The sequence below is a fragment of the Onychomys torridus genome, chromosome 18 (genome assembly GCF_903995425.1).
Source record: "Onychomys torridus chromosome 18, mOncTor1.1, whole genome shotgun sequence".
NCBI classification, from domain to species: domain Eukaryota; kingdom Metazoa; phylum Chordata; class Mammalia; order Rodentia; family Cricetidae; genus Onychomys; species Onychomys torridus.
In genome coordinates, this window is record NC_050460.1 from 11,664,370 (window position 1) to 11,690,520 (window position 26,151).

General features: G+C 42.1%; 1 protein-coding gene across 1 annotated transcript; it reads left to right on the forward strand.

The window, feature by feature from the left end:
- On the forward strand, positions 1 to 26,151 carry Adgrf4 (adhesion G protein-coupled receptor F4). Its single transcript, XM_036168091.1, has 9 exons — positions 1 to 36; positions 9,153 to 9,251; positions 10,128 to 10,170; positions 13,638 to 13,789; positions 15,596 to 15,871; positions 17,640 to 19,016; positions 22,859 to 22,900; positions 23,329 to 23,388; positions 26,095 to 26,151. The coding sequence occupies exons 2-9, from the start codon at positions 9,174 to 9,176 to the stop codon at positions 26,140 to 26,142; spliced, it is 2,076 nt and encodes a 691-aa protein (XP_036023984.1). The 5' UTR covers positions 1 to 36; positions 9,153 to 9,173; the 3' UTR covers positions 26,143 to 26,151.

The following is a 26,151-nucleotide window of genomic DNA, read 5'->3' on the forward strand; positions in this document are numbered from 1 at the left end:
TTGGTCTCTGAGCTGCTAGACCTACTTCCTGAATGCGTGAGTACATGGCCTATGCCGTTACCCCTTTCCTAGTAAAGAGCTGATTGTTTCCTACACCTGTTCCAGAATGAGGGAAATGTGTGATTTGGGATGGTGTTTCTGGGAATGCTTGATTCTGCAGCATCCCCTCCTTAATGTGGTTCAGAATTTGGCTAGCTCTAAGTCAGAGTGTCTGTGTTACATTTCTTTATCTGTGTGGAGTCATCTGTCAGGCTTGAATTGCTCATTCCTTGGAGTGAAAATGCAAAGTGCCTTGCCAGGCAATTAGACTCATTGCCTCTGCACTGTCTCCATGACAGAGAAATTTCAACTCCCTTTAGATGGAATGCAAGGCTTTAAAATTTTAGTTTCTTCTTTTCATGAACCCAACAAATTGTCTTTATGGCAATGTAAAGGAAAGCATGACCTGCAGTGCCTGCTGGGAACCCTTCCTATGGTGCCCCCCTTGTTTGAATGGTCAGTGTGGGTTGCCCAAAGGCCTATGCTCTGGACTCAGAGGGAAACTGCAGAAGCTTTGGGCTCTTCGTTTATTGGGTGTTGTATTGTTGGCCACATGATTAGTGTCAGCACTCTGGTGAGCGTCCTTCACAGAACAGAGAAATTGCCAGCACCAATAATAACTTTATAATTATTTAAGTATTCAGAGATAGTTGGTGGGATGAAGGTGCCTTCCAGCTCTGAAACTGTGTGATTCTTGAGAGCTGTCAGCATTTGAATCCAGATACAAAGCGATGGATGGAAACCATCTAAAATAGCCAAGAAGAGATGGGTCTGGTTTTGTCTAGAGTCTTGGTGGTCTCTGCCACTAAGGCTCTGTCCTTCACCTATGGTGAAAGAGAACCAACCGGTAAAAGCACATCTGTAGATTCTGTTATTGAGGTCAAGATAGAAACAAGTCATTTAGCCATCTGATGTTATAATCAAAATTCTAATTACATAACAAGAGTAACAACATGTAGTTATGGAATTAGGCTTAGGGGAACAACACATGTACACACACACACACACACACACACACACACACACAGCCCTCTCACTCTTCAGTTCCTCATCCTCCAGTTAACCTTTCTGAATTAGTCATTCCCATAGACAGTAGGATTTGTCAAGGAGCATGAAGCCAGTTGCTGCCTACAAGGTTAATAGACAAGTGAGAATGTGCCTCCCTCTCCCCCTGTGCCTGTCACTGAAGGGGAGATAATCAAGAAGTTTGAGAGCTCACATGCCAATCATCCTTCACCACTGTCTGCTTTATGGTTCTTGGCCTGACCTTTTCTCATTTTCTTTGGGATCCTAATGCCAGCCCTTTTCAGGCACGTTGAGACAGGTGCGGAGTACCTTGGCATGCATGACTCATCCTACAGCTTCATCTAGTGAGTGACAGCAGTGAGTTCCAGGACCCGGAAAGACTGGTTATCACTTTGAATTACAACTCACTCAGAAACTCGGTTTTGTGCACAGGAAAGAGGAACAAATAGGAGGTAGTGTTCAGGAACATACAGTTCTTCTGATCTGTCCAGAAGGTCAGTGTTTTATGGCTTAAAATGAAGATAGCACAGAGAGACACCATGCACAATCAACACCACTGTGTCCTCATTCTGCCCCGCTTCCTTCCCCTCCCTTCCCCTCTCTCTTTCTTTTCTTCTTCTCATTCCTTTATTTACTCTTTACCCCCTCCCTCCTTCCCTCTTCCCTCCCTCTATATCTCTTCCTACATGAAACTTCATAAACATTTTTTTTTTTTTTTTAAATCAGGGCCCAGATGGTGGAATAAAATGGAAGTCTGATGAGAGGGAGAACATTTCTGCCAAATCCAGCAGGTTCTAAAAACTGTCAGGAGTTTCACATTCCAGGGCCTCCTGCGTCTGTCTGTGTGCTCCATATCCTCATCTTTAATCGCAGATGAAAAGCTGCAGGGAAGGTCCTGTGTTGGAAGCGAGTACGTGCAGACCTGTCTGTCACTATTATTTCCTAAACATCTCAGAATGACAACTATGGACAAAGCCTTTGAGGCAGTGTATGCACCATGCGGGGGAGGTCTTGTGCAAATGTTTGCACCATTTTTCTGGAGAAGACCTGAACATGTAAGGATTTGAATATCTGAAGGAGGCTACTGAGGGGCATCTGTGTGCTCATCTGCTTCTTGAGGGTAGTAGAGTTTCCTCATGATCTTAGAGCCAAACTTTCAGATGGTGGGCAAGGATCTTCACTCACTCATTCAATCTGCAGGGCTGCCCTGTTCACTCACTCATTTATTGAACAAGTGTTTCCCACTCCAAGTGGGTGCTGAGTGGGCTGAGGATGGAGAAAGGGCAGGTGTCCACCTCCTGACTAGCAGGATTTCTTTTTCCATTTTAGTTGTGGCCTGCTTTCTCCTGGGTTCTCTTGACCCACTGTGATTAGAACTCTTCCATAGAGGGTTGTGAGATGTTCAGGATAGTAAACAGGTTGGGAGGGTTAGTTACTTAATACTCCACTCTGGGCTGGCGAGTGGGTTTAGTTGCATTTTCTCCTTAAGCCTTTGAGGCCAACCCATGTTATTTTCTTTCTGTAATCACCAGGTTACAACAGGGAGCCTGGCTGTCTTTGACAGCTTGAAATTGCTGTTTATTACCATGTGAGGCGTGAAGGTGTATGGTGGCGGGTAATTCACGCTTTTGTCAGGGTGTGCAGAGAGACATGCTGCTCTGGAGGGAAGGAGCGACCTGGACTGTGCTTCAGTTACTTTTATAGGTCCTGAGAAACTGCCACACTAGGTGGCCCGGATGCTAGTCACTCTGGGAATAAGGTGTGGATCTGCCCTCACTGGGGGTCTAGTATAGAAACCAGAGAAAGGGTCTTCGAAAATGACAAGTGGCCACTATTACGTCATTGCTGCCGCAGATGACCTCAAACTAGAGTTCAGTGGCATTTTGTTTACTCCTCAATTTTCATTTCTGATTCTGTCCTTCTTTCTTGTGTTTTTTCAGAGCTTTTGTGTGAGAGATGTAAGTGCCTCCCATGAACATATTGCCATAGGTATGGGCATTGGCTAGGTGCCCGACAAATATACCTGGGGTCCAAACCCAGATAGCTGAGTGTGTTTTCCTCTAAGACAGCATGTTTTTCATAGGATAGCAGCTTTATATTACTCAAGGAATTTAAAAAGATTTACCTTTGTTTTTAATTATGTATATACTTGTGCCTCAGTATGTATACATGAATATGGGTGTGTACAGTGGCAAGTTTCTTAGAACTGGAGTTACAGGTAGTTGTGAATCAACTGACCTGAATACTAGGAGCTGAACCCAGGTTCTTTGCCAGAGCAGAGGGTCTCTTTCTCTTGAGCCATGTCAACAGTCCCTCTGAGTGTTTTTAAAGAGTGTGCATGCATGTTTTGCTTACACATATGTCTGTGCATCATGCATTATGTACGTGAAGTATCTGCAGAGACTGGAAGAGGGTCCCTCAGATCTGAGCTACAGAAGGTTGTGAGCTGCCATGTGGGTGCTGGGATTTGAACCTGGATCTTGTGAAAGAATAGCCCGTGCTTTAAACCTCTAAGCCATCTAGCCAACCTTGTCTCAGCACCCAAAGCATTTTTTAATGCTGATACAATTTTGGTAAAATTTGGGTGAAACAATATTGTTACTGAAAGAATTTCAGTGCCTTGTGCGTGTGTGTGTGTGTGTGTGTGTGTGTGTGTGTGTGTGTGTGTGTATACTTGTTGGGGGCAAGAGAGAGTCTAGTGTAGTATATTTTGTTCCCTAGGTTGAGTTGATAGTGGAACACCTTTATAGATTATGAAACAAAGGTTCCACAGAATCCCATTTAGGGCCCTTAATCCAATATACAGGAAACCTACAACTGCCTATTAGAGGAAAACAGACAGAGCTCTCAAATTTAAAGAAAACTGAAGCCAGAGGATATAAATGCCCTGATTGTTTAAAGTTTCTTTTGTTTTATTTTCTTTCACACTTGGTACCCATTGCAAATGGTTGAAAATAAAATTGGTAGATAATAGTGAACTGTCCCAGATATACATATGCACTACTGTAAGAAAGTACCTGGTAAGTAGTACCCTGCTTATTCTGTTTTTTCCCCACAGGGTACTAGCCCCTCCCCCCCCCATCTGTCTGTCTGTCTGTGTCTGTCTCTCTCTCCATCATACTCTGGGGATTGAAGCCAAGACCCTTCCTAAGTCAAGTGAGTGTTTTTACCATGCAACCACACACCTATCACTGGATTAGGGTCTTGATTTAAGAAGCCTGTGAACTGTCTTCAAATTGGGAGCTTCTCTGCTACCATACCCATGGTTCATAGCAATAGATGTTCAGGATGCACACACACACTTTGGCGACAAGCTGAACATACTGCAGAACAGAGCTGAACATCACATATGTACAGCAATACTGGGTATTTTCCATTGCCCCCAAACACTCTCAAAACCTCTATGAATGCAGAAGCCCCACTGCCGGGAATTCCATAAATCACATCACATCAGTGGGCCTGAGTTTCTTTCAGCAACTTAGACTCCCTCCTTCCATCTCTCTTTCCCCCTCCATTCTCTATCTCTCCCTCCTTCCCTCCCTCCCTCCCTCCTTCCCTCCCTCCCTCCCTCCCTCCCTCCCTCCCTCCCTTTTCCTTCGTTCGTTCCTTCGTTCGTTCGTTCCTTCCTTCCTTCTTTCCTTCCTTCCTTCCTTTCTTCCGTTCTTCCTTCTTTCCTTTGACAGGAACTTCCTGTGTAAGCCAGAAGGGCCTCAAACTCACAAACTTCCTGCTTCAGCCCATGTACCAGGAGTACCAGTGTACACCACCATGCCAGACAAGCTTTAAACCAAATTCCTATACTGAAAATGGTGTAGGGAAAGCAGCCCTTGTCTTGAAGCCTCAGGTGTGGCTGTTATTATTTACAAATGCCTCTTTGGGCATTTCACCTATTGGTACCTTTCTTGTTCTCTTTTCTAGTGGAGGAGATTTTGTTTAATCTTCAGAATTTGTTCTACATGTTTGGTCTTGAGTGTGAGTATCTTTTATCTCTGATACACATACCTTGAGAGGAAGATTTCAGAACAATCATGAAGAAGAGTGAAAGGGAATGATTGAAATCGACCATGTCAGTCAAAGGACTGCAAACCCTGACAAGGACAGTCAACCTTGTAGTGGACTGTCTGTCTTTTAACTGACAGAAGATTCTGCATTAGAGGCATGTGAGTTTATATAGTGGGTCACAGCCAACACACGAGAAGACCGCAAGTAGACTAAAATAGCACACAAGATAAAAATGTCAGACGTATCAGGGTATCTGGTAGAGTGTGTGTGTTGACATCATAATAAAATGTTTAAAGCAGAAAATTGTGTTTTCAGTTTTGTATATAGAAATCTGTGTTTGTAAATGTATACTGACTCATACATATGCTGTTTTTTATTGTGCCATGGTAACAAAATTTGAAAGTCAGGTGTGTCTGTGAAATGTGTGGGCACTTTAAGAGGACTTACACAGGTTCTTCCGGTATTTTGTTTTGTGATAGTTAGCTAACCATCACAACGTCTTCTGTGGCATTGCTCAGCACAACCATGCACCAATCAGACATCAGGGCCTCATTCCACCCACACTGTAAGATCCTGAATTCTGTGCACGGAATCCCCATGTCCTTGCAAATTCACTGCCATTCCTCAGCCACTGTTTCTCCTGCTCCTGTGTCCCTGCTCAGACTTTCTTTTGATTTTTTCCTTTTATTGAAAATAGATTTTTTTCCCTCACATAATATATCTTAATTACTCTTTCTTCTCCCTCTCCTCCTCCCAGTTCCTCCTCACCTCCTCTCCCATTTAGATCCATCTCTTTTCTGTCTCTCAGAAAGCAAATAGGCTTCTAAGGGACAAAAATAAGATAAAATATAATAAGATAAACCAAAAACTAACACATAAGAATTGGACAAAACAAACAGAAGGAAAAAAAGCCCAAGAGAAGGTACATGAATCAGAGACCCACTTGTTTGCACACTCAGGAATCCAATGAAAACACTAAGCTGGAAGCCATGATGGACACATGAGATCCTGGGTTAGACTCGCTCAGGCCCTGCGCATGCTGCCTCAGTTTCTGGGAATTCGCATGATCATGCTGATTTAGAGTGTTTTCTTGGTGTCCTCCAGTCCCTCTGGCTCTTATAGTTTTTCTGCCCCCTCTTTCACAGGGTTCTTGGAGCCCTGAGAGGAGGGCTTTGTTGGAGAAATTCCTTTGGGTTGAGGGTTCTAGGTCTCTCACTCTCTGCATAATGTCGGGTTGTGGGTCTCTGTATTTGTTCCCATCTGCTGCGGAAGGAAGTGCCTCTGATGATGGATGAGCAAGGCACTGATCTCTAAGTGTAGCAGAATGTCATTAGGAGTCATTGTTTTGCTATTTTTATTTTTTTAGAACAGTAGTATTTGGTTTTACCCTGGGTCCCTGGGCTATCTAGTTTTCGGTTCTTGGCCACCTGAGCAGAGTCACATATGGGTTCTGCCTTGTAGAGTGGAGTGGGCCTTAAGTCAAACCAGACATTGGCTAGTTACTCCCACAAGCTTTATGCCACCATTGCCCTGGCGTGTCTTGCAGGCAGGACAGCATTGTAGATCAGAGGGTTTGTAGCTGGGTTGAAGTTTATGTTTCTCTTTTGATAATATGCAGAGTACCTTCCTATACCAAATACACCAGCATGTAGGGATGAAGGTTCTATGTAGGCACCTGCTCTACTTCTTCACGTTCAATGAATTGTGTAGACATTATCTTTAGCAATGGGACCTTGCTCTCAGTTTGTGGAGTCTTGGAAACAGTGTGGGTTATTTGAGGATCCCCATGGGACTCTTTTGTCTAACAACTCAATTAAATATAACCCATTCTCAGTACTGGAAGCTTCATTTGGTGACAAGTGATATCCAGTTGTGGCTCGGTCTCCCCCATTTTTTGTTGATTTCATTTAGATCGCCTTCATATATGTATATATTTTAGGAAGCTTCTGCTGTGTTAGGTTTCCATATTGCCCCCTCAAATGACCCTTACGTTTTGTAGCTTTCCCATATTTTCTTCTTCACCTCCTTCCCTTCCAACTCCCCTCTTGACCTTCCTGCTCCAGCTTCATGTTTGCAACTGAAATGTGAGCTCTCAGCTTCATGCCCCTGCCCCAATGCCTGCTGCTTGCTGCCATACCCCTCTGCCACCCTCTGCCATGGTGGGTTTGGATCCCTGTGAAGCCATAAACCAAAATGAACTCTTTCTTCTGTTGCCTTGGTCATTGTGTTTCATCACAACAGAAAAGTAACCGAGACAGCTAGTCTCTGAGTTTTACTCTCTCATCTGGTACAGTTTCTGGTGAGTAAGAGCCACTTGGTGAGTGCTGGTTGTTAGCATGGATCTGCACCACCTTTAAAGAGATGAGTGGGAAAACAGGCTCGGCAAGTTCAGTTTATAAACAGTATACAGGGAACTGGAACTCAGCTCTGTCTCCAAAACCCACGCTATTTTTGCTCTTCTGTATCTGTATCCTCCAAGAGGAAAATTGTAAGGAAGGGTTTTTTTGTTTGTTGTTTGTTTTTTTTAAAGTAAGAGGTTGTGATTGTTCATATCCCACATGGATGTGCTGTGGTGATACCTTCTTAGGGGTATGACTTTGAATGACTGTTAAGGAAAGGCAAGACATGCAGCCCTGGTCCCAGAAGAGAGAGTTCCTCCCAGGACCTTCCGTCTAAGTGCACAGTAGTTTATTCATCTACTAGAGGGGGTCTCAGCACTCAGTCTAGTAGCAGACAAGTATGCACATTAATTTACCTCAAACTATTTGTCTCCAAGTGACTGGTGCACAGTATTTGGATGGCCACCCTCCCCCACCATGTGTGTGTGTGTGTGTGTGTGTGTGTGTGTGTGTGTGTGTGTGTGTGTATGTACATGTGTAGGCCAGAGGATGATACTGGTTTTTGTTGTTTTTCTGTCACTTTGCACCTTATTTTTGAGCAGGGTCACTCACTAACCCAGAACCAGCTGATTTTGAGACAGGGTCACTCACTAACCCAGAACTGGCTGATTCGGCTGGCCTGGCTGGCCAGTGAGCCCCAGGGTTCTTTTGGTCTTAGCCTTCCGAGTGCTAGGGGATTACAGGTGTGACTGAACCATTTTCCCAGACTCCCTAGAAAAATTTGATAAGTATTTCTTTCAAGAAATTTGTGAAGTAAGTAATAGGGACCGGAGTTTTGCTGAACATTCATCTTTCTGGATGTTTCTTTCATTGTCTTCTTTAGGAGAAGGATCAATGGTGAGAGAAATTCTTAATTTTTTTCACTTTAATTAGGCTGAAATTAGGTATTAGAGTCCTCCCCTCAGGAATGTAGTTTTGGTGTGTGACCTAGTGTGCTTTCTGTTGTTGTGATTAATGTTCTGACTAAAAGCAACTCTAGGGAAGGGCTTATTTGCCTTTCACATTTGAACCACAGTCCATCACAAAAGGAAGCCTGGGCAGGAATGAAAGGTAGGAATAGGAACTGAAGCAGAGGCCATGTAGGGATGTTGATTTCTGGGATACCCTGGTGGTTTATTCAGCCTGCTTTCTTATACAACCCAGAATCTGCCTAGGGGTAGACCGGGATATCTTACAGCAACCATCAATCAAGAAAATGCCCCAGACATGTCCATAGGCCAACCTCCCCATGACTCTAGCTAGCCACACCAATGTGGCTTTATCTGGTATATTTACTAAGTGGTTCACCCTGCTGTGCATTGAGTAGGCCAAGTGAAGTTGCTAGGTTCCTCTGCTGCCAATGTAATAAGCCAATCAAGCGGAATTAATAATTCCAGGTTTGATGAACAGAGCAAACAATCCTGGTGACCCTTGGAAAGGCAGTGGAGGAGTCACATGGCAAATATGGCTACCAGGCCTTAAGTAACCTGTAGGCATGGTCTTGAGCAGCCCCAGGGAGGGGCTGGCTTTTGATGGGCTTTGAGGGTCCGGTTTGAGAAGGCAGGGTCTGGGGAGGAAGAGGTGGGGGCTTCTGCCTAATCATCCCAGACTCTTTGGGTGTATGGTATGGATGACGGGTGAGGCAGAGCTTCCACCAGAACAGACATCCCCTTCAACTGGATCTATCTTCTTGCTTTTCTGTTGCAGGTTAAAGTCTTCATTGTGAAAATGAAGCTCCCGGTCACCATTGTTTGCTGTCTAATGTTTTTCCTGACCACAGAATGCTTTAACTTGAAACCCCCAAAAGTAAGTTTGATCTCTTCCTGTGTGATCGATCCCAAGAGAAATCCCTCTGATACCTTAGATGTCTAGGTATCTGAAAAGTAACATGCTAATTAAAATACATTTTTGTAGGAGCCTGACTTTACTCTTACTGACAGTCATTTTCAGGGGAAGGGAACAACAACAACAACAGAAGTTAAGGGGTGGCGGGAAACAGCCTGGGAGGCCACAGTTCAACATGGCAGTCACCTTGCAAGCCACAGAGATTGTATGCAGGTGGCTATCGAGAGAGGAAAGACCTAAGTGGGCAGCAGAGCAATTCAGATTCAGATCTTACTTTAACTTTTGATGCCTCTGTGAGTTGTTTTGTTTTACAGAATCTTAGTTTCTTTATCATGTGTCATATCTTTATTATATCAAACTTTATATTTTAAGGTAATACTCATAATCCTTTACTTGCAGGACAGATTTGTGATTCAACTATTGCAACCCAGTGGACATTTCTATTCTTTCTTCCTACTAAGGATGTATTTATAGGACCTGTGGTTTCTCCTTAGCTGTATTCCATCCAGGTACTCAGTATAGGCAGAGTCTAGCTTGATGATGTAACTGCCATTTCTGTGTTCTTGGATCCTTAAAACTACAAGAGATCCACCCCATCCACTAACTTGACCTTCAGAGCTCGTGATCTTCAAGGTTAGCACTCAGAGAGTAGAGTGTCCTCACCTGTGTCTTCTCCAGCAAGTTCCCTCAGAACCATCACTCGAGTTTGCCACTGTTTCCTTCCTAGTCTTGAACACTTTTCCTCTTTACATGTACATGGGTCCTCTAAGTTAAATTGAGAGAGTACATCACACAGTAAATTTTTTTGGGAATTTGTTTTTTTGTTTTTTTTTTCAGGATAAAGATGAACTTCAAATCCCTCCATCGAAGCCTATACAAGGTATGTATGACTATATTATAGTCTTAATTCATTTGGAGATAGGGCCAAAATAGAGAAGGAGGTGGATAATGCAAACATCAGACCTCAGGCTTTCCAATGAAATAATAACCTCTCATGAGCTCTCTGTGTTTATCAGCATTGACATAATGTCTTACAATTTGTTTCTTACATAACTAATCAGGCAAGTTGATAAATATTCACACATGCTCTAGAACAACAGACTGATACCCATTTTCAAACTTAAAAGGGAAATGAATTTCTTAAACTCAGAACAGGCCAAGAGCACACTGTTCTTCTTTCCTCCAAAGGTATATTCAAGGTTTTGTATGCAACACTCTTATACTCTGTGTTCTGGTAAAACAAAGCAAGGTGATTTGATGGTGGTAAGACTGGTCATATTTCTGAAGAAGAGGAACAAGAACATTATCATTACTAACATTTTAGCATCACATGACTTCACCCAAACATTCCAGATCACTGTCAGGTTTAAGGCCAGTGGCACATGTATCTATGTAAATATGATATTGGACGGGGAAAGAGGACAGAAAGGAAGCTGGCAATTGTTGGGTAAACATTAAGTGTTGTGCAACATGTTGCCCCATGTCATATCTGCAGCAACACCATGGCACCATCTCCAACCAGTCGGGGTAGATAACTATTGTGTTGGTTCAGCTAGACCACAACCTATAAGCCATTCTAATAAACCTCTTGCGTGTGTGTGTGTGTGTGTGTGTGTGTGTGTGTGTGTGTGTATGAAGGAATGGACTTACCAGCAAAGAGTGAAGACATTGAGGCAAAGAGCAAAAGCTTCCTTCTTCCCTGCCTTCTATACAGGCTGCCAGAAGAAGGTGTGGTCCAGATTAAAGTGGATCTTCCTACCTCGAAGATCCAGATTAAATGTGGGACTTCCCATTTCAAATGATTTAATTAAGAAAAAAATTCCCTCACAGGCATTCCCAGCCACTTGTGTTTTAGTTAATTTCAGGCATAGTCAAGTTAACAACCAAGAATAGCCACCACACAGTTTTAAGTTATTTATAGCTTATAGTTTACATTTGATCTACCAATATAGGATTATGAGATTAGTCCTGATACAAGAAAAATATCTTCAACTGTTCACTGCACTAAAGTCAAACTTCATGGCTTTCAGCATAGTCATGATTTCTGTCGAATTTGAATTTGAATGTTAGTACTTCAGCAAATTTAAAATAATCAATTTCATAGCAATGTCTAAATTTGGGGGTTGGGGAGTATTGCTTTGCTATATTCTACACTGTTACTTATAATGCAACTCTTAGCTTAAGTTTTACTGTCTGTGAGTATTGTGCTACAATTCAGAATGTAAGAAAGTATGTTCTACCTGAGATGAAATTTAAATAAGAATGTAATCCCTCTTAAAGTGTCTTACCACAGGCGACTGAGAACAGTTACTTTATTTCACCAGAGGCAAAGACTCCATTAATTTGATAATATACCGTTTTTAACGTATCTGTGAGACTAAACACTTTCAATGAGAAATAAGGGATGGCTGGTTAAATCTGAATTCCAGACAATGAATAACATTGTCCCTGGAAAAGTAGTTTTTTGTTTGCTTATCTATACATTGATGACTCACCCTCTCTTTGCAGAGGATGTATTTGCAAATTTGCCTATTCACTAAGAAATACATGAACCAGAACTCATAGTACCCTTTCATACAAACCAGCTGCTGTGTTACTGGCACACACATGCCCTGCTGGGTTGGGATAAGGCAGTGCTCTCCCTTATGACTGCAATTCCCACACTACCCATGTGTCGTCATATTCTGGTAGGCTTTCTGTTGCTATGGTAAACACTATGACCAAAAGCAGGTTAGGAGCGGAAAGGGCTTATTTCAGTTTATACTTCCAAGTGACAGTCCACTGAAGGAAGTCAGGGCAGGAACTCCAGAAGGAACTAAAGCAGAAACCATGGAGGAGTGCTGCTTTCTGGTTTGCTCACTAGCTCATGCTCATTCAACCTTCTTATACAGCACAGGTCCACCTGGTGTACCCCACAGCAGGCCCGCCTTTCCCACAACATTCATCAATTAAGATAATCTCTCACAGACATGCGCACAGTCCAATCTGTTCTGGACATAAATTTTCAAAAACAAATAAACCAAAACACAAACAAACAAAATAAAACACCACTACCACCACCACCAACAACAACTAAACACTAATCAGGAAACATCATTTTGTGCTTTGGGATTTTCTGGTGGTGATTTTTCTTTTTCAAGCAATCCTCTAGTAGGAATGCTGGAATGCTGTTTAAGTGTTTTTAGTTCAAAGAAGGCTGGGATGGAGAAAATGTCTGTGTTAGGTCAGCCTTGTTTAGGCTTGAGTAAGAGCACTATGCACTGTGAGTGCTGTTCATTATAAGCTCAACTTAATGAATAAACAATATATATTAAAGACCATGTCTTTATTCAGAAATATACATAAAGGAAGGTCACAGCTGTTGAGAATATCTCAGCAGTTGTTGAGAATTATCATGAGCAGAAATTTCCAGGAATTTAACCTTATATTTCTCTGGGAACAGTAGAGCAGTACTTGCTAATTCAGTATTCATGGTGACTATACAGACAGTAACCCCAGTGACTGACAACAAGTGACTGTACCTCAAACTATACAAAGATTATGTGCATTTCCTGTGTCTTATCCACCAACTCTCTGCATGTAGTTCTGCACAGAAAGGTTCACTGATTCCTGCTATCTGCACTGGACAATTATCTTTCAATCACAGATGCAATCATGTTTTCTGCTTAGCATTTGTACAAATTACCTTTCGTTGCTGTGATAAAACACCATGTCCAAAGGTAACTTCAGGAAGAGAGAGTTCATTTGGGCTTCCAGTTCCAGAAGGAGAGTCCATAATGGTGGTAGAGGCATGGCAGCAGACAGCCAGAGCAGGGAGCTGAGAGGTCACATTTTCAACCAGAGAGGGCAAACTGGAAGTGGAATGAGGCTATACACTCTCAGTGCCTCTCCTGAGTGACATCATTCCTCCAGCAACACTTGTCAGCCTAAAAGTTCCATAACCTTGCCAAACAGTGCAACCAAGTGGGGACCGAGATCAGATCCATAAGCTCATGGGTGCCATTTCTCACTTGAACCACCACAGTATTCAAGGCTCTTGGGTCCCTTCTTATTTTCTCTTCCTTTGCTCCCACCGCAGGGTTTCTCAACAGGGATTTCTGAACACCCTAAGGTCCCTTTTCTGCCTCAGGCTCACTCCCTCTGGATACTAGCTTTACCATGGATCATGCAGCTTTCTTTTGTTGCTGAGAATGCAGTCCAATGTCATCTCCTTGGCCAGCTATTAATAAAGTCCAAGAATGAACTAGATGCATTTGTCAGTGTGCAAATGGTAATTCGGCCTCTCACTTGCTGATTTCTGTTTTTCTTTTCTTTTCTTTCTTTCTTTTTCTGTCTTCCTGTTTTCAGATAAATGCAACGGATCTTGCATCTCGCCTTCCAGCTGTAACCAGAGCTGTGATCAGAATTTCCATGGAGAAATAGTATTCACTTGTAATCAAAACAAATGGAAAAAAACAATAGAAACATGCACAAGCCTCTCTGTGGACAACCTATTTCAGGTGATGCTCAGTACACTCCTGGTGACAGGATCTATCTCTCCCTGACTGCAGTAGGAGGGCCAGACACTTCCATTCTTACCTGTTCAAACTGGCAGTCAGTCTCAGGCTTGGATTTGGGGAAAACTACCCAGTGGCTTGCATCACGGCTGTCTTTCCTTACCCATGCCCTGATGTATCTGCCTCTCTCCTCCTTCTCCCTCTTGGTAAAGATCAATTCCAGGGTTGGGTGAGAATTCAGCTGAGAAATAGAGATTGTGCTAACTCTAACCTTGGAAATGAAAGGTTAAATAAATCAAGTAAAAGTTACTTAAACTACATGCAAATGATGGCTTAGGATTTTCAGCTTAGCTCAATGGGTGGATTTGTATGCCTCTTAAGTTAATTAATCAACTGAATATGTCTTGAGTTAAAGTAAACATAACTTCTTTGCTATGCTTTCAATCCTTTAACTAAAACAGAGAATCTAGAAGGAATAAGAATTCAATGGCCCCTACATGTCCCAATCACAATAAAAATCTATCTTGTATACTTCTCCTCATCACCGACTTCTTTGTATTTCCCTCCAAGCCCACACGGATCTCCACATTTTTGTATTTAATGGGGGCTTTGTAAAGGGATTAAAATGCTATTGCTTTTAAAGTACAGAAGACCATGGCGAAGTCCCTGTAACTACAACGACAGGCAGAAGAGAATGGATGTAGTTGCTTATTCAAAGTCACTTTCTGAGGGGTTATAGGTAAAAAAAAAAAACAGGAAATGGCCAACTAACTTACAATCAGAATAATGTACATTTTTTTTTTTTTGAAATTGTGATTCTTTAGTATTGAACAGCTAACCTCCCCAAACAGTTCCCGTTTGAAATTCCACCTGGATCTCCCTTCTTCCCATTTCTGTAGAATTTGTCTTGTCATAAATTGTTGATGGGCTGGGGAGGATGATTCAGTGGGTAAAGCGCTTGCTGTACCAGTAAGCATGAGGACATGAGTTCAGAACCCAGAACCTCTGTAACGGCCACATGTGCCTGGAACCCCAGTGCTGGGCAGATTCCTGTTGATTGCCGTTCAGCCAGTCTAGCCAAAACAGTGAGCTCCAGGTTCAGCAAGAGACCTCATTAAAACAAACAAACAAACAAACAAACAAACAAACAAAACAAACAAAAACCAAAATAGAGATCTGGAGAGATGGCAAGATAGCTCAGAGGTTAAGAAATCTTACTTCCAATTCACAGGACCAGGTTTGGGTTCCGAGGACCCAGGTTGGATGGCCCACAACTGTCTGTAACTCTAGCTCCAAAGGAATCCAATGTCCTCTTTTGGCTTCTTCAGGAACCTGCACTTATGCGCACATACCTGCACACAGAAACATATAAGTATCTATAATTAAAAATAAAATAAATCCTGAAAATTTAATGAAGTGGAGAGGCTGATTGAGGAGGACACTCAACGTTGACTCTTGATGTCCATGTGTGCATACACAGGGGAGGGCACCCTCCACCCCATGACATGTATATACATGCACACACATACATACTTTTAACACACACACACACATACACACACACACACACACACACACACACACACACTTCAATTCAAACCATTATTCTGAAAGTAAATTCTAGAAAGAGTCACTAGCATGATCTCCGGGAATTTTGGTGGTGGCCAGACCTCCTGTGACTGCCTTAAATTATTCTTAGCAAGTGAACTCCTTCTAGGACCACCTTGCCTATCTGTTTTTCCCATGGGGGTTGTTTGTGGTTTAGTCCTTTCATCTAATGCATGTTTGTTTATTATTTGTTTTACACAGGGCATGAATCCTGCATCTAGTCTTTCTGTGGCATCGTCCTCTATTGTTCCCATGAACTTAGTAAGCAACACGATGGTATCAGTCCCTACTGGGAACGCAGTTCAGAGAATCCACAAGTCCTGCCCCAAGGACTACGTCTGCATAGTTAATGCTGTGAAATCCTCTAAAGTTACATCTGGAAATATTGCATTCATAGTAGAACTATTAAAAAACATCTCTGCAAGCTTGCAGACCTATAACGGAGTATATGGCAATGTGACTCGCGAGAAAATGAAGGTACTTTAAAAAATTAGTTTCAGTAAACATGGATGTGAGTTTTCTTAAATCTTGCATTTTTCACAGTTTCAAATGTTCTTTTCAGGGTAAAATGTACAACAAGCATCACAACAGCAGCAGACGTTTCAGTTCAGCTTTCTGTTTTGACACATTCTTCTCGATGGAAGTCAGAGTGTGAAGACATAGGGAGGACCATACTCCAAGGCTACCCGAGTAGATCACATTGACTCTCCTTTTTTGGAAGGGAGTTGTGCATCATAACAGTAGTTGGTATCTGCGTGTTAAACTAAAGTTAAACATGCTTCCTTATGATGTCTTTTTTGGCTTTAGCTTTTGCAACAGGGTCTTATGTAGCCCAGGCTAGCTTCAAACTGCCTATATATTTGAGCCTGACCTTGCACTTCTGATCCTCCTGCCTCTACATGCCTAGTCCTGGGATTTCAGATGTGTATTACTCCATCCAGTCTTTGATGAGTTGGGAAGCAAACCCAGGGCTTCATGTATGTTGAGAAAACAGTCTCCTAACTGAGATCTGTTCCAGAAATCCCCAGGTTGTCTTCTCAGGGATTTGAGTGTGCTCATGAGCACTGGCATTTATTATTAAAGGGAGGGATATAGGGATATAGTATGTATATAATATTTCTCAAACTTATCATGGAATGCACAGATACTTCCTTCCATAAAACAATCATTCACATTTCATTGATCTTGACTTCTAGATTCTGTACTGTGAGGATCTTCCTCGGATACAATAATAATATTTAGATAAATATGTACATAAATCTTTTTAATCTTTTTAAAAAGATTTATTTTTTATGTGTCTGCATGTATGTATGTATACCATGTGTGTTTAGTGGCTGTAGAGGCAGAATTGGAACTGGAGTCACAGATGATTGTGAGCTGCCATGTGGGTCTGGGAACTGATCCTGGGTCCTCCAAAAGAGCAGCCAATGCTCTTAACCGCTGTCTTACTTAGGGTTTCTATTCCTGTGGTATAACACCATGACAAAAAAGCAAGTTGGGGAGCAAAGGGTTTATTTGTCTTATACTACTTTCATACAATAGCCCACCATTTGAAAGAAAGCCAAGGCAGGAACTCAAACAGAACAGGAACTTGGAAGCAGGAGCTGGTGCAGAGGCCATGGAGGGATGCTGTTTACTGGATAGCTTCCCCTGGCTTCCTCAGCCTGCTTTCTTATAGAACCCAGGACCACCAGCCCAGGGATGGCACTACCTACAAGGGGCTTGGCCCTCCCCATCAATCACTAACTAAGAAAATGCCCTACAGGGGGATCTATTGAAGCATATTTTTCAATTGAGGTTTCCTTTTCTCTAATGATTTTAGCTTGTGTCAAGTTGACATAAAACTAGCCAGGACAACTGCTGAGATTCTATTTTTTATTTTGGTTTGGTTTTTTTCTTTTGAGACAGGGGATCTCCAAGTAGCTTTGGTGCCTGTCCTGGATCTCGCTCTGTAGACCAGGCTGGCCTTGAACTCACAGAGATCCGCCTGGCTCTGCTTCCCAAGTTCTGGGATTAAAGGCGTGCGCCACCACTGCCCAGCAAGATTCTGTTTTTTTTTTTAAATATAAAAATAATATTATTTATATCCTTTTAATTTTCTTCCATTAGTTTTACTAATGCACAGTTGCAATAAGTAGTGAATTTGAAGAGGCAAGTATCAAATGAGGTGAAATAATTAGATCTGCCAAAGTTTCAGATTTTAGAAATTCACTTTTGTACACTAACAGGCTTGTTTCCATTGCAGAACTATGGAAAAATGGCCAACCACATCCTTAACAAGACTGCCATTTCAAATTGGACTTTCATTCCTAATAAAAACGCCAGCTCAGATTTGCTGGAGTCAGTGAACTTCTTTGCCAAGAGACTCCAACTCCATGGTGAATCTGAGAACATTGTAAACGAACCCTTCATTCAATCAAAAGGTGCTCGCATCTCTTACAGTGCCTCAGAGGACAGTTTCAACCTCTCCATGCCTGTGCACAATGACAAAGAAGATGTCTTAGTAATGATAGCAATTCCCAGACAAGCACTACATGAGCCGCTGTCCGATACCTCCCAAGTCATTGCCATAGCTTTTCCGACCTTGGGGACCATTCTGAAAGAAGTCCATGGGCCGAATACAAATCTCTCAAAGCCTGTAAGTGGTCTGATCCTGTCTCTGGTTTTGCCAGAAGGTCTGAAAGAAGTCATACTCACCTTTGAAAAAATCAATAAATCCCAGAGCACTAGCATCCAGTGTGTCCGCTGGCATTCTGAGAAAAGGCAGTGGGATGAGAGCCCATGTAATACGGTGTGGGATACCAACGGCGTGGTGAATTGCCTCTGTAACTACAGCAGAGCTTCAATGTCTTTCTCCCTTCTCATGTCGTCCAGACCTGTAAAGGACAAGGTTCTGAACTATATCACTTTCATTGGGCTCAGTGTCTCCATCTTTAGCTTGGTGGTCTGCCTGGCCATTGAAGCTGTGGTTTGGTCCCGGGTGGTTATAACAGAGATATCATACATGCGCCACGTGTGCATCGTGAACATTGCGGTGTCCCTCCTGACTGCGAATGTGTGGTTCATCATTGGCTCCAATGCAAATGTCCAGGAGGACCACAAGTGGTGTGTGGCTGTGACATTTTTCAGCCACTTTTTTTTCCTCTCTCTGTTCTTCTGGATGCTCTTCAAAGCATTGCTCATAGTCTATGGAATACTGGTTGTTTTCCGAAGGATGGTGAAGTCTCGTATGATGGCCATTGGCTTTGTTGTCGGCTACGGGTGTCCCCTGGTGATTGCTGTCATTACAGTTACTGTCACAGAGCCTGGGGAAGGCTACATCAGAAAAGATGCCTGCTGGCTTAACTGGAACCAAACCAAAGCCCTTTTGGCATTTGCCATCCCAGCCTTGGCCATTGTGGCTGTGAATTTCTTTGTGGTTCTGGCGGTTGCTGTGAACACACAGAGGCCTCTGATTGGCAGTTCAAAATCTCAGGATATGGCCATAGTGATCAGGATCAGCAAAAATGTTGCCATCCTCACCCCGCTGCTAGGACTGACCTGGGGTTTTGGTTTAGCAACCTTGCTAGAAGGCACACACCTGGTGTTCCACGTAATCTTTGCCTTGCTCAATGCTTTCCAGGTAAGTTCAATAAGGGGGATTTGCTTTGTGTTTCTGGCTAGACATCAAAGGATAGATGTGATTTATTTGCCACTAAAGGCTACCAAGTGTTCTGTTTACATTTCAGTGATCTCTAAGTGTAGCATCTTCCACTTAGACTGACATGTTTTCCCACGTAAAAGTAACTATTTACCTATTGTATGCACACTCTGTGTCCATGTATGTGTGGGCACGTATGCATGCCATAGAACATATGTGGAGGTTGGAGGACCACTTACAGGAGTCAGCTCTTTTTCTCTACCATGCACATCCTGGAGACTGAACTCACGTCATTAGGCTTGGTGACAAGGGGCTTCATCCACCGAGCCATCTGACCTGGTCCCCTCCGCCCCTCCCCCATTTTTAGAATAAATTTTTTTTTTTTTTTTTTTTTTTTTGAGACAGGATCTCACTTTGTAGCCAGGGTGGCCTCAAACTTGTAGCTGTCTGCCTGTCTCAGCCTCCTGTGTGCTGAGAATATAGGTGTGAGTTGCTGTGCTTGACCACCGATAAGGCTGGTGGGAAAGGATGGTCCGTCTTTTTCTCTCACTGACTCTGGGTCCTCCCTATCACATCGGAAGTTAATCTTCTCACACTGATGACTGTCCATTGATCATGGGTGTAAAAAGTTGGTCCATGGTCAAAATAAGCGTAATACTGTCTGTCCTTCTCTAAGGAAACTCAACAAAAATAGACATTTTCTGTAGTGTAACGAGAGGACTTTCACTTTGGAAATTGAACAGCCAGGAGTTCTTATAATTCTTTCTCACTATTTCCTGTGAAATAAATGTTAGTTACTATTTGTATATAGGATCTTGTCCTATGTTATCTGGTCTTGGGAAGGCCATTTTCCTCCAGGTCCCAACTTTCTCATCTGGCAAAATAAGGATTTGGACGTGGAATGATTTCCACTGTATTTTTCCCACTCTAGCATGCGTGCTCTGACAGTGGTCCCTCTGAATGTTTCTCCTTGCTTCTCAGCTTGCATTTTGGGGATACAATCATTTAGTTAGATTGTGTTCTCTGCCTGTGAATAATAGGAAACCTGGCAGGTTTATAGTCTTAATTAATCGGGGCTTAGAGAACAGCCTTCTGCCTATGTTTGTAAATAGGGTTCTCCTGGAACACAGCCATGCTTGTTTGTTTATGTTTTCCTTGTAGCTGACTTTGCGCTGTGATGACACATTTGAGTAGTTGCAGCAGAGGGGTATAGCTGGCAAAGTATAAATATTTACTATCTGGTGTCTGGGACAAAGTTTTCCCACTTTCCCCTTAAATATTGTAGCTATTCAACAAACTAGTAAGGCATGTCTGCTGCCCTGTCACTGTTGCTTAAGCCGCTGCCCAAAGTGTAAACTTAAGAGATGTTTTAAAGACATGCCAGCTTTGATCACTTGTGTATCTTAATCATGCTTTTTAATGATTATGAACAATGTCAGTTTCACCCTTCCTGTTACATGGCTTTAAAGAGACCACACTGGGCGGGTGTCAGAGGCACAAGCCTTTAATCCCAGCACTCCGGAGGCAGAGCCAGGCAGATCTCTGTGAGTTGGAGGCCAGCCTGGTTTACAGAGCGAGATCTAGGCCAGGCCCCAAAACTACACAGAGACACCTTGTCTCCAAAAAAAAAAAAAATAAATAAATAAAAATTAAAATAAAAAAGGAAAACACTGACTTTAGTTAGCCTTTGTTTTCTTGAACTCAAAATCTCTTGATTGACATAAATTTCCTCTATTCTTTTTGCCTTAAGTAAAAAAGTTTTTCCCTTTATTTTTTATTTTTTATGTATATGGATATTTTGCCTGCATGCATGTCTTTATGTTATGTGCATACAGTGCTCAAGGAAGCCAAAAGAGGGTATCAGATCCCCTGGGATGGAGTTACAAACGGGTGTGAGCTACCATGGGCCATGTGGGTTTGGGAACTGAGCACAATGGCTTTTAACTGCCAAGCCACCTCTCTGGACCCCTGTTATAATCGCAGTTTTTGAAAAAAAGATCTTATTCTTTAGCCTAGGCTGGCCCCAAACTCATAGTGATTTTCCTGTCCCAGCCTCCTGAGTGATGGGATTCAGGTGTGAGCCACCATATTTGGCTAATTTTCCCACTCTGGAAGTTACTCTTGTGACAAAACACTTCATTCTCTTCTCCTCTCTCCTCCCCTCGTCTCCTCCCCCTCCACTCCTCTCCCCTCCTCTTCCCTCCCTCCTCTCTATTCTTTCTCCCTTCCCCTGTTCTCTTCTCTCCACCCCCCCTTCACTGTCCTCACTTCTCTTCTGGTGCTGGAACCAAGGCCAGGCCTTCGTAAAGCTACAACAGAGTAGCCATGGAGCTGCAGTTCCAGACCTCATCTTTTTCTTTCCTACTATTTGCAACTTAATTAAACCCTAGGAATCGTCTAAATGTATTTCTTCTTCAGAACATTTATATTTCTCTTTTATTCATGGAGAATGCTAAAAAATAAATAAAAAAATAAAAACCCTCTTAGTTAAGCTAAATCCTCTTCTTAGCCCTGTGACTTACATTTGAGATTTCATTGTCACTTGATCAGATTTTTTTCACAAGAAAACTGCATATAAAAAAAAGATCCTCCCAGCTTCCTGGTCTTTGTAGTTTTCATTTGTTTTTATTAAAAAAAAATTACCATCTCAGAGTCCATGGCTGACTATTTACAAAATGGTTCCCCCAATTGAAAACAGGCCAGGACACAAGTTTCATTTCTTTAAAGATAACTTCCGTGGTTCCCTGGTCGTGATTTTTGGAGGACCAAGTTCCATGTCATGTACAACCGTCATCATGAGAAAGGTTCCATATGTCAGTACTTGAGATGAAATGACAGGATCTGATCCATGTTTTAGGGATTGCTCTTGCCATTGGCATACAATGGCAAGCCCAAGAAAGTTAACAAAGAAGGGATTTCTTTTCCTTCTTAGTTTCATGAAGGGGCGGCACAGGAGCTGGGGCTCAGGTCTTGATGTCAAGAGCTTGTTGCATGGCCTCTGTCCATCTTCTGTGGATCAGGAAGTGGAAAGCTTAGGCTGGAACCTGGTTTGGCTACAGACTTCTAGCCTCACCCTTACTGTCCTACTCTGTACATTAGGCCTCATGTACAAAAAGTTCCACATTATCCCACAGCAGCTCCACCAGCCAGAGACTAGGTGTACATGAGCCTATAGGGGGACACTTTTCACTCAAACCATACAGTATAGTTGAAAACTCTTTTGCTACATCAATGGTCATAGAATAGGCATCCGTAACCCATGTGTACAAGTCCATGAGGGTGATCCTCATTGCCAGGGAAGGAGGTAGATTAAAAAGAAAGACCCATCAGTGCTCATTTCATTAATTTAAAAAATATTTGTATTCTCTACCCCTGTTCATTTGTGTGTGAATGAACATACACACATCCTCTATGTGGAGGTTAGAGGACAACACCAGAGTTATTTTCTCTACTTCCACCACTTGGATCCTAGGGATCAAGCTCTGGTCTTTAGGCTTGCTGGCAAGTGCATTTACCTTCTGACTTATATTGCTGGTCTATCTTATTTTATTTATCTTAGAAATAGGTCTTGCTAAGCTACTCAGGCTTGTCTAGAACTCATTAGAGACATAGTTGGCCTTGAACTAGAGATCCTCCTACCTCTGCCTTCCAAGTGTTAGGAATACAGATTTGTGCCACCAGGCCAGGCTGTGCCAATGCATGTTCCTCTGCAACAATGGAAATGGGCTGCTAATGTCTAGGTACTGTCCAGGGGTGAGGTTAAAATAACACTGGTATGCTGTGTGGGAAGCTGTCCCTAATGATTTTGTTGACTTTTACAACAGGGCTTCTTCATTTTGCTATTTGGCACCATTATGGATCACAAGGTAATTTGAATTTGCTTCCTTCATTGCCGGACAATTCCATGTGGCCAAGGGAAGCAGGAGGGTGAAACACTTTTAGCTGGAGTCTAGGGTTGCTGAGCTTGTGTGCACAGCTCAGGCACCATAGTGAAGAAGAAAGAAGAGTACCTCTACTCTCTGGGCTTGCTTACCATCAAGACAAGCAGAGGTTGCATGAGGATATTGTTGGGAAAAAAGAGAAACCATGGCTATGACTGGAAAATAGTTCTGTGGTTTGTTAATAACACTTTCTGACTTTTATCCAAGTCCCATTGTTTGCTGGGTGCCATGCTGAACCACCTAATGTTGCTGTGGCCAGACTCACTGGTCTTAATGTTCTAAGACATGTATGTGTCTGGGCTTTGGAATGCTATTGCTTCCTCTGTTGACCACTGAATGTCATTACTTTTCAGATAAGGGATGCTCTGAGGATGAGAGTGTCTTCAATGAAGGGGAAGTCAAGGGCAGTAGAGGTAAGGTATCTCCTTCTAATGACACGCTGTGGTTCCGTGTCCTTACTCATGAGGAGGGGTAGCCCAGGACTCAGAATTTTTTAGCAAAATTAATTACTCTATTTTTTTTTTTCATTTTACAAGTACAGAGAATTAGCTGAAATGGAAAGCTAGCAGAAGATACCTTCTGAGGGAATTTTGCATGTGTGTACATTTTTAGCTTGTTGTGGGGCCAATAAAATGAACCCAGGACCAGAGGTATTAGTGAAATTATTAAGGCCACTCCACGTAGTTAAAAGGGAGGTTTATTTTGTGGGGTAACTTACAAATGAAGGGATAGGTTGCAGGGTCTGGGAAAGGTATGGCACAGTCCGGCGGTGTTCTCTGGAGAACTCTGCTTGGTCTACCTCCAGCATCCAGGGTCCTGGAACCAAGAGAAGCCTCTCCTCTCGATCCTGGGTCTTCAGCGTCCTCCCTCAGCCCCACCTTGTGGGTGTGACCATTACTGAAGCCTCAATGGGGGTTGGAACTTCCAGGCCAAGGCTGGAATGGCTACCCACTACATCTTCCCCTTTTGTCTAAATAAGAAGGTTCTAACCTAATACAAGACTATGAACAAAGAAATGGTTATCAAATATTGTCTAGGAGTAATGAGGGATAATGACCTAGATAAGTTGGAATTACAATAAATGCAAACAATATCAAGCAAAAAACACATACTAAAATCTAGGGAAGTCTAGAGCATGGGTAGGTGGCATGTTACAAAGATCATTCCAAAAGGTGTCCTATCCTAAAGAACCTGAGTCTAATACTTAATATATTCTATCTAATATATATATATATATATATATATATATATATATATATATATATTAAATATAATTGCTAGTCTTTAACTCATCAAAGGCCTGAGAAGGAATATAATAATACCTGAGAAATGGGAGAAGGACACAAGCAACTTTTGGGAGTCTTGCAAGAGTAGACAGAGACAGCTAGCAGCCTGGACAGTCACCTAATGTTTCTCAGCATCATTGGTGCATTCAAATTGGCTACAGGCCTAGAGTATCTGACAGACCATTTTCAGAAGCAGGAATTCTGAAAGACCATCTTACCTTGTCTTGGCAAAGTATAGTGGTCGCTTTCCTTATGTCCCACTTGTCCAGAAAGGACAGCATTTGTACTGTCAGCAGTTGAGGCAAGGGCAGTTCTTTGCCCAGTAGGCCATTTTGTGCCAAGAAGACAAACTTCCAAATGGAAATGTCTTAGAAGCTCAGCATTCTCTCAGGATCAAATTGGTGCTGCCAGGAGCAATTGTGTCTCACATCAACAGAATTCTAAGTTATTTAAATGCCATATTCTCTAGGTCCATGAAGTGTTTGAAGATTACCTTTCCATCCAACCTATGTATCTATAAATCTGGATAACCTAACTAACATAACTATAGAGATGACAAGCATAGGTGACAATAAATCTATAAGTCTTATCTACCTAAACAACCTAAGGACCAAGGCTTCATGTAAACAAGGCAAACAGTTTGTAAGCAAATGTACAGTAAAAGGACAATGACTTTAAAATTGTGACAATTCACAAAATATCTTTAACAGAGGTAGGAATGTATAGTGCAATATGCAATATGATGATAATCCTAAATATATATCAGTATACAGAATATCTTAAACAGAAGTAGAACATACAGTAGGCAGATATAAATTTACATTTGTATCAATATACAAATATTTCAAATAAGAGTAAAAATATGTGTGTATAGGCTGGAATGGCTACTCACTACACAGAGATTTATAAAAAGTGGGAGCTGCCAGGCGGTGGTGGTGCACACTTGTAATCCCAGCACTCAAGAGGCAGAGCCAGGCGGATCTCTGTGAGTTCAAGGCCAGCATGTTCTACAAAGCGAGTTCCAGGAAAGGCGCAAAGCTACACTGAGAAACCCTGTCTCGGAAAAACAAACAAACAAACAAACAAAAAACCAAAATAAAAATCCAAACAAACAAACAAACAAAAAAAGTGGGAGCTAGGAAATGAGAAAGTTTAACCCACTCATTTTATCAGTGATGAGTTTAGTTTTGAATTTAATGGGATATGTGCAAGGTCACCCATCTCATTAAAAGTAGAATCATAGCCAGGAGGAAATGCCAACCAAAGCCTGCCCACCCACTATGTTTCAGTCTCTTTCCCGTAGACCACACTTCCATGGACTGGAATAACTATGTATGTACTGTAAAATAGACTTTGGAGTTGGCAATCTGTCTTTGAAGGAACCAAGTATAAAAATTTCTGAATCTGCTAAAATTTATTTGTTCAACCAGTATGTTCTTCCTTTGAGCTTTAAAAACAAACTTTCTGGCTGTATTGAGAAGCACTATTGATGGCTACTTCCAAGCATGACTTTCAGTATCACACTTCATCAATTTTAAGACAGAAATTTTCTTTACCATTTAACATTTCTTAAGTTAAAATGTACCATCTAACCAATTAATATACCGTATCTTAACTGACTGGTTTTGTTTCTTTATTTAAAAAAGCAAAACAAGGACAATGAGGTGCTCATGATGTTTATATTCTTTGTGGCTGTATCAATTTGGATACATCTCTTTACAGTTTCCTTTTCACACAGTTATCTCTAGGCAGCCTGCCCATTAACCTATAAATATGCATATTTTTGCTGGTGTCATTCCTCACTGGCAACTCTATTGTCCTCACCCCATTTAGAAAGCATCCTTAAGCCCGGCCAATGGATCCAAAGTGCTGAACCGCTGAGACTGAACT